Source organism: Suillus subaureus (genome assembly GCF_016647635.1).
Source record: "Suillus subaureus strain MN1 chromosome Unknown BJ212scaffold_18, whole genome shotgun sequence".
NCBI lineage: Eukaryota > Fungi > Basidiomycota > Agaricomycetes > Boletales > Suillaceae > Suillus > Suillus subaureus.
This window is the reverse complement of record NW_024538574.1, coordinates 281518-294245: the sequence shown is the minus strand read 5'-3', so window position 1 is coordinate 294245 and position 12728 is coordinate 281518. Positions and strand designations below refer to the sequence as shown.

Here is a 12728-nt window from a genome sequence, read left to right as displayed (position 1 = left end):
GCCTACTAATTCGAGTTGACCGTTATCATTATAGTTCCCTACGGTCCGGCATCTATATACTATGGAATGGTACTCCTAAGAGAGGCAAATATGAGTTACAGCATGACTTCCGTGATAAATATGTCCCTGCAGGTGGAGTGTTCAAATACATAATTATGATAATAGATAGTCCTCGACCGACGACATGTCAGGATGCAGTGCGATCATTTTTGGGAAGACCTCGTTCGTGCGACATCTCGTTTAGAGTTATATGATGGTTGTCGTGAACTTTGTCTTGTAGGTCGTCGGCTGATTGGAGTCCTCGCTTGTCGGCTGTTGTTGCTCTTGCGAGAACTGCGCGAGTCTCGAGCCAGCGTGTCGGGTCTGAGAGCCCGTCTTGGCTTTCTGTTCCCAAATCTGAATCTTGAGAATAGTCCCGGCTTCGCCCGACCATTCTTAGCAGCCTTCTGCCGTCGCTTATATTCCCGCATGGCTTTAGCTTCACGCATTTCGCGCATGCCTTCTCGTCGAAGGTGCTCATTTCCACTGAATGTGGCGCGCCATTTGACTAGCCATCCGTGGAAGGTTGAAGCTTTAGGCCTGCTCCGGCGACGACCATCAGAGTGGTAGTGCTTTACTGGTTATTAGATTCTCAGACAAGAAGGACTTTAAGACTAACTCACTGATGATTTCCACACAACCTCAAACTTCATCGCAACGAGATAGTAGTACTGATAGTGACACAAGGGAAAGATTGATAAGAGTAAGATGGGTTCTGGCCGCTGAACATGCCTAATAACTGTTGTGTTGGACAGGCTGGCGCCATCTTAGTAATTTTCTAAAAACACGCCATCGGCGATGCGGCCGTCGGAACATGGTATGAGCACTCCTTGGGCATGTTTCTGGGCAGGTGCCATGGCGGCCACGCCAGCATTAATTTCGAGTATTGATTTGGTCCGTGCTGCAGCAGGCACTCCCAAAGACGTCCTCTGAAAATCAGTCACGTGGCACCCTCGGGGTAATCAACTCGTTTATTAGCACCAAGCACCTCAACTAGTTGAAGTGACAGCGTAACCAGTGGCGGTCTTGCAACGGTCCGTAATGTTATCCGTTCCTACTGTGGACGCGCGGGAACAGGGGCCATTGTCGCGTGAGACAAACACAAGTCTAATGTTTTCAAGTTTAACCACAATCTTCGCAAAGGTTGCGGCTTTAGGTACGTCCAGTTCCCGGTGCCTATCAGTCTTTCTATCGCATGCTCCGCTTTCCATAGCGCCTTCTATCAACATAATTCGCTCCATTGAATGTTCGCAAGGCCTCAAACTTTGCATGTTCGCATATTGATTTTTTTTTCTTCACCCAGATTAAGCATGTGCATCGTACTCACGATGATTATAGAGATGCCGTTACGGTAAATACACGTTCAGAAATCGTTAGCGCACATCGATAACATCGTTTGAAGACAGCCTTTGTTGCTATGCTGCACCGACACATAGAGTTGCAGCTGACCTGCTATCTGTAAGCTTGTGGTGGGCTTGAGCGATTCGGGTGACTGCAATACCCGGACCAACGTTCCATGTTCACGGACTTACAAGTGTATCACCGTAGGGGCCTCACACTTGCCTTATTTGGATAATTTACAGCATCTCACGTTCTTGCGAGAAGGAGAAGAGCACAGGATTACTGGGGAGGGTGCCCCCGGACATTACGTAAGCCACGATTAGTTACCTCCGTCTCGTTAATAGTGATCTCAAAAATATAGTGTGTTTTCAGCGTCATAACTTGGGGTGGCGGTGAACGCGCTTTTCAGAATTCACAAGTGTGCATTGCACTGCTTTCATCTCTCTTCCGTCTCCCGCTCGAAATTGGCTGTGATGAAGCCGTTTACCACACCGCCATTTTTCTACCTCACAGAATACTGAACAATGGTGGTCACAAACACGGCTACTCCATCCTCTCCGAGCCGTGTTCGGAAGGCAGAACAGTCCATGTGCGAGGAGGTACAAAACCAACAGTGACTCTGAGCAGGACTTTAGACATTTTCACAAGTTTTCCAAAACAAAACAACTAAACAACATGGGCTGGAAGAACGTCGACACAATCATCGAGGGCAAGCTGTATCTTGGAAAGTAAGTATGCCATGGATCCGGACTGTTGTACAGTTCAGACTCTTATTTTGGTTTCTTCACCCAGTATCCATGCAGCAAGATCACCGCGGTCGTTATCGGAGCGCAATATTTCACATATTGTCTCCGTTTGCAACGACCCTATCCCCTCCGAGCTGCCCGAAAGTGGAATTACCTTTCTCCGAATTCCTGTAGAGGATGTCGACACTGCTGACCTTCTGATACACATGCCCGCTGTGTGCCAGTTCATTGACCGAGCCTTGCAAGCCAAAGGAGTGGTGTTGGTACACTGCCTACAGGGTTTATCTCGCAGTGCGGCAGTAGTCGCCGCATACCGTTAGTTGTCTTCCCGCTCAGCTCAGTGGCGGCTAGCTGAATATCTCTCCTAGTCATGTACACGAAACGCATGGACGCGACGCATGCTATGGACGCAGTTAGAAAAGGTCGGTCCTATTCTATTTGTCAGCTAGTACGATGGGACTCACTGGCCCGAATTAGCCCGTGAACAAGTCTGGTTCAACGCCGGTTTCCAAGAGCAGTTGGTTCTTTTTGAACTCTGCAGATACGCTCCCAGCCCCTCCTGCGGAATTTACCGCTCGTGGCGGCAGAGGGTCACTAATGCCCTACAAGCCAGTTAAGAAACCGGGTTGTTGCTCAATTGAGATGGCGGCATACCTGGAAAAGTAAGCTAATCCCCAAAGCCACTCGATTGCATGACTTCCTAGTTCGATCATTAGACACTCTAATCCTACTCCCATAGAGCATAGTGGATCGTTTTTCTTGTTGTACAACAGGTCTTTTGGCATCTTTCCCTGTAGCATCATATCATGTTTTTCGTGCAGCTCGGCTTCATTTTGTATCGTGTTTTTGTATCGTGTCTTTGTATCATGTTTTGTATCGTGTTCTTGTATCAGGTGTTTTTGTATCATGTTTTTGTATCGCTCTTGTATTGCAAGTCTTGCTTCATATATTACACCGCCTTTTGTCCTGTCGCCCCATGTGCTCAGACCTGCCACGAAGACTGACAACTCCAATCCGAGTAACATAGATGACTTTGTCGTGTGGACATTAGCGCTAGATCTTAATCTGAGGCTGTGATCAAAGCTAATCTCATCAGGAATCTGCGCATATAAGTCAGTCTAGTCGATCCTACACTGTGGAAAGCTCACCAACGAGTCACCGTCATTAACTCGATACCTCACTGCCACACTCAAAGCGCTCGGCCAGGGATTGCTCATGCGTGGCAAACATATCAAAGGCTCTGGCAACATCAAGTGCAGGATAACGGTAAGGCTCGGCGAGTCACAAAGCAATGAGAAAGTACTAGACGCACACTGGCTGCAAATGACTCACATCAAGTATTTCACCGCAGCTGCCGAAAATTGCGAGTCAGGATTTAGGTGGTTCGTGTAAGCGCAGCAGTCTACCAGAGACACGTATTGAAAACACCCGCTAACGTGTCATGAGGATACTCAATAAAAGGCGCTCACGGCCAGACGATTAGATCACCACAGGAACTCCTCTAAACACCATGGGACTTGTTATTTCTCACATTTTTTCAGGGTTATTCACCCAACAGGAGACAAGTAAGTATCAGTCGGTCTCAATCGAAACGGGCTGCTTAACACATCCTACAGGACTACTGATGGTATTGTCCTAAGCAAGATGATGTCGAGACGGTACTCACGGGATCATTAGCTTGGACTCGACGGTGCGGGGAAGACAACGATCCTCTACAAGCTGAAACTCGGTGAGGTCGTTACGACCATTCCTACAATAGGTAAACGAGTTAGTGTGACCCACTGGCCTTGTTTATCACATAAATGCAGGATTCAACGTGGAGACGGTTGCGTACAAGAAACTCCAGTTTACCGTGTGGGACGTCGGAGGTCAGCAAAAGATTCGTCCTCTCTGGCGGTACTGTATGGCATCCACCCTGGTCATGCAAATGGTCTCTCATTGTTATCTAGACTTTAATAATGCAGAGGGCATCATTTTTGTGGTGGATTCCAGCGATCGCGATCGTATTCCAGAAGCGAAAGAGGAACTTCGCATGCTGATGAACAACGAACAATTACAGGACTCGTTGTTGCTTGTGTTTGCGAATAAGCAGGACATGCCTGGCGCTATGAGCGCGAGTGAACTCACCAATAAACTGGAATTGCAGATGTTTAGACGGAGAACGTGGTACATACAAGTACGCATTCCTTGTCCGTATGGCGGCCTTGCGCTAATGTGCGGCAGTCTACTTGCGCAACTTCGGGCGAAGGCCTGTACGAAGGCCTAGAATGGTTGGCAACCAATCTCAAGAAGCGTCGTTGGTAGATTAAGCTTCTATGTAGGACGAGAAAATAAATTGGGATTCGTAGTATGTTCGCAATATAGTGAAGTGTTATCAGATTTTGTCATGGGGAGGGTATTATTGTCCGCTGCATGGCCTCCAAGGTCCGTGTCAAGGCTGAGCTGGTTTAATAGTTGGTGATGAGATATGTAACCGGCAGACGTGGAAGACCAAGAAGTGAACCGCCACCGGCGGAGTTCAAAAGGGTGGTTCACACACGACGACAAACTTGTTCTTGACCTTCAGTTTACAACTCATTAACGTCCTTGCACTTCCTAGCTCAACATGGGTCTCTCGGTGTCACGTCTCCTTGCTGGTCTCTTTGGCAAGAAGGAGATGCGTAAGTCCTCACCATCTATACTGTTATCCCCGACATCGACTAGAAACTGATATTGTACCTTCTTCCAGGAATTTTGATGGTCGGAAATTGAGTTCAAGTCACAATGTCGTTCACTAACTTTCATCTAGGTCGGTCTTGACGCCGCTGGTAAGACTACCATCCTGTATAAGCTTAAGCTGGGCGAGATTGTAACTACCATCCCCACCATCGGTAAGCTGTTCGCATTTACCTAAGATATAAAATCCTCTAACTTTGTCGCAGGATTTAACGTCGAGACTGTCGAATATAAGAACATTTCCTTCACTGTGTGGGATGTCGGAGGACAAGACAAGATCCGACCTCTCTGGAGGCACTGTATGTTGTCCCTCTATCTACGTCGTCGCCCGAGCTTATCAGATTTCTTCAGATTTCCAAAACACGCAAGGTATTATCTTCGTAGTCGACTCGAACGATCGGGAACGTGTGTCGGAGGCTCGTGAGGAACTTCAACGAATGTTGAACGAAGATGAGCTGCGGGATGCTCTCCTCCTTGTTTTTGCAAACAAGCAAGATCTCCCCAATGCAATGAATGCAGCAGAGATCACTGACAAGCTTGGATTACAAGCGCTTAGGCAGAGAACGTGGTATATCCAGGTCGGTCATTTATTTCCCCAATCATCGGATCCGCTAACAGTGGACGCTGTTAGGCTGCATGTGCCACTTCTGGTGATGGACTGTACGAGGGTTTGGAGTGGTTGGCGACCAACATTAAGCGTCGGTCTTAGGCGATATGTAGTTTTCTGTCGTGTTTGGATCTTGCACGCGCGTTGTCTCCCGATCCTTATGGTATCGAAAATTATACGCCCGTCTGCTATTTCTTTACTCTGCCTTCGCTTACACTCCCTCTTGAATTTCCCATTTTCTGTTTCATGTTTTTTTTTTTTGTAAATTTTGAGCCTTAGAGGTTGATATGAACTGCTCTCAGAGCGGATCAGGAAGTGTACACTGCAAGGCTCGATAAAAAGAGGGTATGCGACATGCATCATCGGTTCTCTCCAGGAAATACCCGTCCCACCGCATCCGCTTCCTTCCTCCGTCTGTCCCCTCTTTCCCGTGATTGGGCGTTACGCCGACTCGATCCGTACCTGGTTAATTTCTCAAGCAGTGTCTGGAGTCTCTTCGGTCGGACAAGGGAATACGTTGTCTGCCGGACCTGCGGTACCAAATAGTCTTGTACAGCGTCGTTTAATATGATCGACGTCATCTGTAGCATTTGTAATGTTAGCCAAGCCAGAAAGGAGGGTGGGTATGTTTTTACCGAGCGAAGTTCAGCGAAAACCGAGCTAAGATGGCCCCGGCCAATCCGGGTTAATTCCCCTTCTAGGAACTCTGTATCCACCAAAACATTTGAGATGGCATTCTCGTTCATCGCTAGGACGTCAGGCCCGATCATGAAATTCTGCATGTACAAAACCATGAGCGCGCCGTGCATGCTGACGGGCTGACGAACCACCTGCTCACCATCAAGCACTCGGCGATATATCCAACTGCTCCTCGGTATGCCTCATCCTTGTATATCTCCTTGATGACGAGAGAGTCCACAACTGTCGTGAGCCAGTTGATAAGTTCATATAAGTACATGCTGGGTGTGTCCTCGCGGGATTGCGGCGTCCAATCGTACTCTGCCAATTCAAAGAAGTCGTCTAGTTTAGAGGTGATAAGACCCGTCACGCGGTTGAGGGCATGGGTGACAGTGTTGGCAAATGAAGAGGAAGAAGACAGCCTGATAGCACCACCCCGCTGTGTTGACCTGATGGAAGGGGCTTGAGAGAGTCAAATGAATTATGACAAACACTTTACCGGAGACTCGTCAGTGAACGTTCCAGTTCTGAACATGCAACCTCAAAATGCTCGAGATTTGAAACAATCTGAACGACTTGACTAAGCGTTGATGTGCTACTCAAGCACCTGGAAATGCTGTCGCTGATATGGTTTGCGAGTAGTTTGTCTAACGACTGTCCAATCAAGTTTAATTGGTTTGACATAATGATCCACAACATGCTCACCTTGTTCAATAGTTCATCAATATTGCCATGATGTTGTGATACTCCATCAACAAAGTGATAAAACTTTTGTATGAAGTTTCGGATCTGCAAGTATATATTTACAAATGAGCTCAACAGTGGAGTGGAAACAATAACACATTACATCTTGGCAGCACAGGAAGAAACCTTGCGACCATGGCAGACTGAGAGGGAGACCGCTTCTACAGAACCCCTGAGCTGCTTATTCCCAGAAGGATGTGATGACATACTTTGAGAGAGCGTCTTGTTCTGACGGGTCCAACCATACGACTGCGAGCACAGAATCTCTTTCTGACGGTATTGTAACTTGCATGGGGAGATGATCATCTTGGAGGAAAATCTGGATTGTAAATCTTGAGCGTGATCAACACAAGAAAAACCTCGTACGACTTACAACATCGAACCTACGACTGAACTGGCCTTCAAGAAGGCCGGCGTATTTCTCGAACAACATAAGGATGAGTGAATGCAGTGACTGGGTGGCATACGAATAAGACTAGCAAGGCGGTCACCCTTTTGAACTTTTTTTGTGATCAATATCAGATACATACCTCCAGCGTCGTGACAAATCCAATGAGACACTCCTTTACCCTCAAAAAGGAATCCGGGTCAGTCTCGTTTGCCAAAGACGCGCTAACAGCTGATGAAAGACGTGCAACTAGCGCTTCCCATAGCTCCTCGATCTCCCTCTCAGAGCGGAAGTTGCCAGTTGTCTCAAGAACATGCGATTCTATAATAAAAAATCCGCATATTTCCTGAGTTAGGCTGACCAGGGAGGCGAGCGGAAGCGGATCCGGTAGAATAAGATCTGATTGCGCCTGCATTGAGATTGAGTTGGCGAGAAAAGAAAGCAAAACGCTGCCGCACTTTACGATCTGCTTGATAAGATCTTCGCAGGTCATCAATTGAATCCAACGTCGTGTAGATATGTATGCACTGGTAAAGAGGCGTGAAATCAACCTTTAATTTCTCGCTGTCGAGAACATTGGCTAACAGTAAGATGTTAATCAACCGATTGCAGTGAGGGAAAGAGTAGAACTCACTGTCGGACCGCTCTTGGATCACCATTTCCACTGCGCTTCCAACACGGCTCAATCTCAGCATGGGATCTTTATCTCGACGTGATCTCCACTTGCGCGTCCGGTAGTCCATTGCTTCCAAAGCCAATTTACCAACTAGCCCACTGATATTCCGAATTTCCAGCAACCATTGCTTCATAGAGGCTGTCACTGCATTCTGAATTTGAATCCGCAGCGAAGGCAGAGAGGACAAGAGATGCTGGTAGAATGGCGTCTGGGACAGCGAATTCGAAGGCAGACTCTGTATGTCTTCCAACGACTATTGGTTCCTTTCAGTCACCTTACGGGCCACAGTAGTGGCGTTACATACCCGCAGGGCACTCCAGTACTTCCCCTCCTTGATCAATTCGCCGATTCGATTCACAACGTCCAGGACTTTCAAACAAGCTTGCAGAGTATCAATTGCTTCATCAAGTTTAGCTGCCGTCTTCTTGGACTGCAGTAGAGTTCTTTTCTTCTCTACCAAGCCTCGACCGACTTGAGATACGCTGGCGTCCAAAGTCGTGATCTTGTCCCTGAGGTTATTAGTATATGACTTGACTGTGAAAAGAGTCGAAGCGGAGGAGATGAATTCTTGATAGTTGTCCGTGCATATCTGCTCGATCTCGCTGTCCTTTGTTGCAATGAGAGCCTGAAGATTGCGCAGGTATGCTTCCTGCTGACGGTTCGCATGAATCTGTTTGATGATAGGTCCGAGTTGTTCAAGGTTCTCGGAAGACGAGGAAGGATCGAGAAGATGTATTTGTTGCAACTGCTGGTCGATGTTCTCCTGGGTATATTGTGGGCGCCTTTGAGGAGCCATGGCTGCAACTACAACTGCTAATAGAGTATCGTCTCAATTTAGATACCAGGCTAGCGTTGTTTGGCAGCAGCCTCGGATACAAACAACCTCAGTCCAACGAAGAGAGCGGACCGCCTTCTCCCGGAACTAGCGGACCTTCAGCATATGATTACGTTTGTGGTTCCTTGCTTTCGTTCTACCACTGCAGTATAATGCATTTGGTTCTTTCCTTCTTTCCTTCTGGAACTTCATCAGAACTCCCAGATCTTGCTTAGGGTGTTGCTAACACCGTTCAACCTTCGTCCAGCATACGGCCTTGCACGCAAACGTCAAGTCTGAGGTCTAGCGGCACGCATCCATACTGAGGACGATATGAGACCACGATATGGGAGATTGTACTGGTACTACGAGTATGCTCACAGACAAATTGTCTGTTAATCCCAGTGTCATCCAATCTAAACGCCCCCACACTCAGGCTGTTACTAAAAACCTAGTCACTCCTGCACCAACCACAGGCAGTATGGTGTCTCGCAGAACAACCGAGTCTTCATGCTATGTCAATACACAAAGACAAAGCAAGTTCTGCGACATCGACAACTTGAAGATGATGGTTGGTTCGTGTGCCACATGCTACATATAGCGATAATAATACTTGAGGACATCCCACAACAAGTAAGCAAAACCATTATCTCGGCTACGATAGGCTCGGCTAAAGTTTAGCCGAGACCCAAAGGACTCGGTCAATTAATTTTAGGGTCAATCATCTGATATTCCAGGGTGGTAATACAGTGACTCGGTAATTTGGCAGCATAAAGCACGCTCACAACGAACGTCGACTCATCTCTTGGACTCGATCATCTTGTATTTCCACAACAAGAGATGGAAGCTCTCACTTTTCACGTGGATGCTGTGTAAGTCAAAGTTAAACTGTCCAGGAGACGATTTTGAACAGTATCGCAGCTTGTTTGATATGGACGGTACCCTGATAGATTCGACGGCGGGCGTGATCGGAGCCTGGGAGACGTTTGCTGAGACATATTCTGGCCTAGATATTCCAAAGATCCTGAGTAGTGAGTAGCTTTTAGGCAGGATCTTCTGTTGTAAGTCGCTTTTCTTCACAATCAGGTGCACATGGTGTCAGGACTGTTGACAATCTGAGGAAGTACTGTGGGCTTACGTCTGAAGCGGAGCTCGAGGTGGTCAATTCTTCAGTGGATTCACGCGTGATACTGATTCATGTCTGCCAATAGAAAGAGGCTGCACGATTCGAGGAGGCCATCGTTACCTCCTCCACAGCTAACGGCAGAAAGGGTATCACTCTTTTACCTGGAGTTCGCCCCATCATAGATGAGGTAAATTACATCTCATATCATACTGCTTCCAGTGCGCCTAATTGCTGATCATTACAAAGCTTGCTCCCGGAAAGAACAATCCCAAGCCATGTTGGGCTATTGTTACATCTGCAACCCGTGCCTATGCATCAGCTGCTCTAGAGATTGGTGGAATCCCGATCCCAGATGCTTTTGTAACTGCTGAAGATGTTACACAAGGGAAACCTTAGTGCGGAATAGTGTCATGAATTGAAACATTCAGAACTGACTAAACACCTTCACTAGCCCTGACCCATATCTTCTGGGTGCACAGAAATGTGGAGTTTCGCCGGAAAAGTGTCAGTGATCGTGTCAGAATAACGTTGAGGACATTGACCCGTCCTATAGGTCTTGTTGTAGAAGATGCTCCGTCAGGCGTAGCAAGTGGTCTTGCCGCTGGGTGTGCTGTGATTGGATTGATCACATCGCACACCAGGGGGCAGATGGAAGTCAGTCGCCCAACACATTTAGTGGAAAACTTGTCTAGGTGCGCGGCAACTATTGGAAATCCATCGCGTATTCAAGCTTTCTCCTTATATTAGCGTGTCAATGAAGATGGGGGCAAATGGTGGCATAGATGTTGTTGTCAACATAGATTAGAAGGAGTTCATGGACGAAATAGAGTTTACAAGGCAGATGGGACTATTGGGCCTTGGCACCGGAATAGCGAGCTTTTCTAGAAGTCTCACTGTCAAAAGCACCATCGGGACAACTTGAATCGACAATTCACAAAGGCGCTTCTTAATGAGCGGCTACACAACTCGTTGAGGGGCGGTACTGCGGTACTGCGGCAGGGTGGATCCGACCACGAGGCTGTCAGCAGGTTAAAGAGATCTGCGTGTCTATCATGAGTCAATGGATTGGCAGACATATTACTATCTCTGACTGAGAAAGATTCGATGGCATCCCGCATTCACGAAGACCATGTAGCCGTTCAGGTGCCTACTCCGCCCACTAGAAAGGAAAAACCTCGTGCTCAAATGACACTCGAGGGTCATGAAGATTGGGTACACAGCGTGGCTGTCATCCCTGGAACTCATCTCCTTGTCACCGCCTCGCCTGACAAAACTCTCCGACTGTGGGATCTAGTCAAGGGGCAACAAGTCGGGAAGCCCTTGTTGGGTCACGACGACGAAGTTTGGACGGTTGCAGCATCTCCTAATGGGCGCTGGATTGTGAGCGGAGCGGTGCACGGAAGCATCCTGGTCTGGGATGTGGCGACGAAAAAAAGCGTGTCCGTCTCGTTCAAAGGACATAAAATGGGTGTTTCGAGCGTCGTCTTTGCGCCGGACAGCAAAACATTCGCAAGTGCATCGGATGACAAAACGGTATGCGTTTGGCTGAGGAGGACAGAGGAAATCGTCCTTGGACCATTTCAGGTGGGCAGTAATGCGTGGTCGGTGTCATACTCCTTCGATGGGAGCAGGCTAGCAGCAGGAACGGGGGAGCGTATTATCATTTGGAATACAACAAATGGAAAAGAGCTGCTTAAGATCGAACAGCAAGCAGTGGGTGTCGCATTCACTCCAGATGGTCTCCATCTGGTCAGCGGATGCATTCACGACATCCGGATCTCAGATGCCGCAACCGGAGACATCATCAAACAGTTTGAGGCGCACACTGAGCTCTTTCAGTCACTGGCAATTGCTCCAGATGGCACCAAAGTTGCCAGCACGTCAATCGACGGTACGACACGGTTCTTTGACCTAACCACGTTCGAACCTATTGGCAAGCCATTGGAGCATCCCGATCCGGTGTATTGCGTTGCTTTTTCCGAGGATAATCAGCTTGTCGCGACTGGTTGTGACGACGGGCTTCTTCGCGTGTGGACAGTGCCTCAAAGCGATTCAGATAAGGAGTCCAAACAGGTGAGCAAGTCCGGTTCATCCACTGCTGGTCATGTAATATTGATGCTAACTTGGAATACAGCCCAAAAAGGTTTCTTTATCCCCCACACGCATCCTCGTACACTCTGACTATTGACGATATATAGGATGACCGCCGCCGTCCTCGTCCATCCATACCGATTGTATGTTTACACTCCTCTTGTTGTACCATCCCTAATTTTACTCCCGCAGGAAATCATTCCGCGTTTAGAGTCACGACCAGTACGTACTGGAATCCCGCGCGGGTTCTTTGACGATGTCAGTCCTCGCGATTAATCAACTTGATACATGACTGAATGCATGTCTAGGCTGAAGGAACTTATCCACCCCGCCGATCCGCGGATGGAGGTTCACAGCACCCTACATGGCACTCCCGCATCAAGGACCTCGTCCAACCGTCTCCCATTTCGCAGGCAGTTGCAACAAGCACAGCCCGAGGGGGAACGTTCACGCCACTGGAACGGATTCTCGCAATTCCTGCAACAGCGCCTTGCCTTCCGTAGGCCAAGGCCCAGCCAAGAACCACAGGAGGTTGAAGTTGCAGCTGGACGTAAATTTACTGTAATGTGTTCTTTTTGCACCTCTTGCTATTCTTGCTGATTTATGCCTTGCAGCGTCTTGTTGTTGTCAAACTGCCGGAATACAAGAAAGTCAATGACACCCGACATTTACCTAGAGGGCAGCCTGGTGTGTCGCAGAGCACGCCGGCGAACGACTCATTGCCCGACTCATCTGACATCGATTCACTGCCAGATGTTCATTG

The 12728-nt window shown here is 48.0% G+C and overlaps 7 protein-coding genes across 7 annotated transcripts; 4 read left to right on the top strand and 3 right to left on the bottom strand.

The window, feature by feature from the left end:
* Window positions 1-203: 203 nt before the first annotated feature.
* On the bottom strand, window positions 204-692 carry BJ212DRAFT_1447226 (uncharacterized protein; the record flags this gene model as incomplete). Its single annotated transcript, XM_041338369.1, has 2 exons — window positions 204-611; window positions 663-692. The coding sequence occupies 2 exons, from the start codon at window positions 690-692 to the stop codon at window positions 204-206; spliced, it is 438 nt and encodes a 145-aa protein (XP_041192520.1).
* A 1363-nt stretch (window positions 693-2055) lies between these two features.
* BJ212DRAFT_1272752 (protein-tyrosine phosphatase-like protein) lies at window positions 2056-2743 on the top strand (the record flags this gene model as incomplete). Its single annotated transcript, XM_041331036.1, has 4 exons — window positions 2056-2108; window positions 2173-2441; window positions 2495-2548; window positions 2604-2743. The coding sequence occupies 4 exons, from the start codon at window positions 2056-2058 to the stop codon at window positions 2741-2743; spliced, it is 516 nt and encodes a 171-aa protein (XP_041192519.1).
* Window positions 2604-3635, bottom strand: BJ212DRAFT_228163 (uncharacterized protein). The gene is made up of 2 exons (XM_041342697.1): window positions 3275-3635; window positions 2604-3226 (listed from the first exon to the last, which is right to left on the bottom strand). Exons 1-2 carry the CDS (start codon window positions 3374-3376, stop codon window positions 2729-2731), a joined length of 600 nt encoding a protein of 199 aa, XP_041192518.1. The 5' UTR covers window positions 3377-3635; the 3' UTR covers window positions 2604-2728.
* Window positions 3554-4615, top strand: BJ212DRAFT_1357361 (ADP-ribosylation factor). Its single transcript, XM_041335770.1, has 6 exons — window positions 3554-3691; window positions 3743-3753; window positions 3804-3885; window positions 3935-4027; window positions 4076-4302; window positions 4350-4615. The coding sequence occupies exons 1-6, from the start codon at window positions 3637-3639 to the stop codon at window positions 4428-4430; spliced, it is 549 nt and encodes a 182-aa protein (XP_041192517.1). The 5' UTR covers window positions 3554-3636; the 3' UTR covers window positions 4431-4615.
* A 116-nt stretch (window positions 4616-4731) lies between these two features.
* BJ212DRAFT_1272934 (ARF/SAR) lies at window positions 4732-5550 on the top strand (the record flags this gene model as incomplete). The annotated part of the gene is made up of 6 exons (XM_041331055.1): window positions 4732-4786; window positions 4855-4865; window positions 4915-4996; window positions 5048-5140; window positions 5193-5419; window positions 5473-5550. The coding sequence occupies 6 exons, from the start codon at window positions 4732-4734 to the stop codon at window positions 5548-5550; spliced, it is 546 nt and encodes a 181-aa protein (XP_041192516.1).
* A 257-nt stretch (window positions 5551-5807) lies between these two features.
* Window positions 5808-8730, bottom strand: BJ212DRAFT_1272872 (exocyst complex subunit Sec15-like-domain-containing protein; the record flags this gene model as incomplete). The annotated part of the gene is made up of 12 exons (XM_041331049.1): window positions 5808-6029; window positions 6084-6224; window positions 6287-6575; window positions 6626-6780; window positions 6832-6915; window positions 6974-7031; window positions 7080-7189; window positions 7244-7345; window positions 7401-7667; window positions 7717-7838; window positions 7893-8187; window positions 8239-8730. The coding sequence occupies 12 exons, from the start codon at window positions 8728-8730 to the stop codon at window positions 5808-5810; spliced, it is 2337 nt and encodes a 778-aa protein (XP_041192515.1).
* An 858-nt stretch (window positions 8731-9588) lies between these two features.
* Window positions 9589-10679, top strand: BJ212DRAFT_1447221 (HAD-like domain-containing protein; the record flags this gene model as incomplete). Its single annotated transcript, XM_041338368.1, has 8 exons — window positions 9589-9620; window positions 9670-9779; window positions 9835-9905; window positions 9960-10061; window positions 10121-10269; window positions 10326-10378; window positions 10428-10566; window positions 10622-10679. The coding sequence occupies 8 exons, from the start codon at window positions 9589-9591 to the stop codon at window positions 10677-10679; spliced, it is 714 nt and encodes a 237-aa protein (XP_041192514.1).
* Between the last annotated feature and the right edge of the window lie 2049 nt (window positions 10680-12728).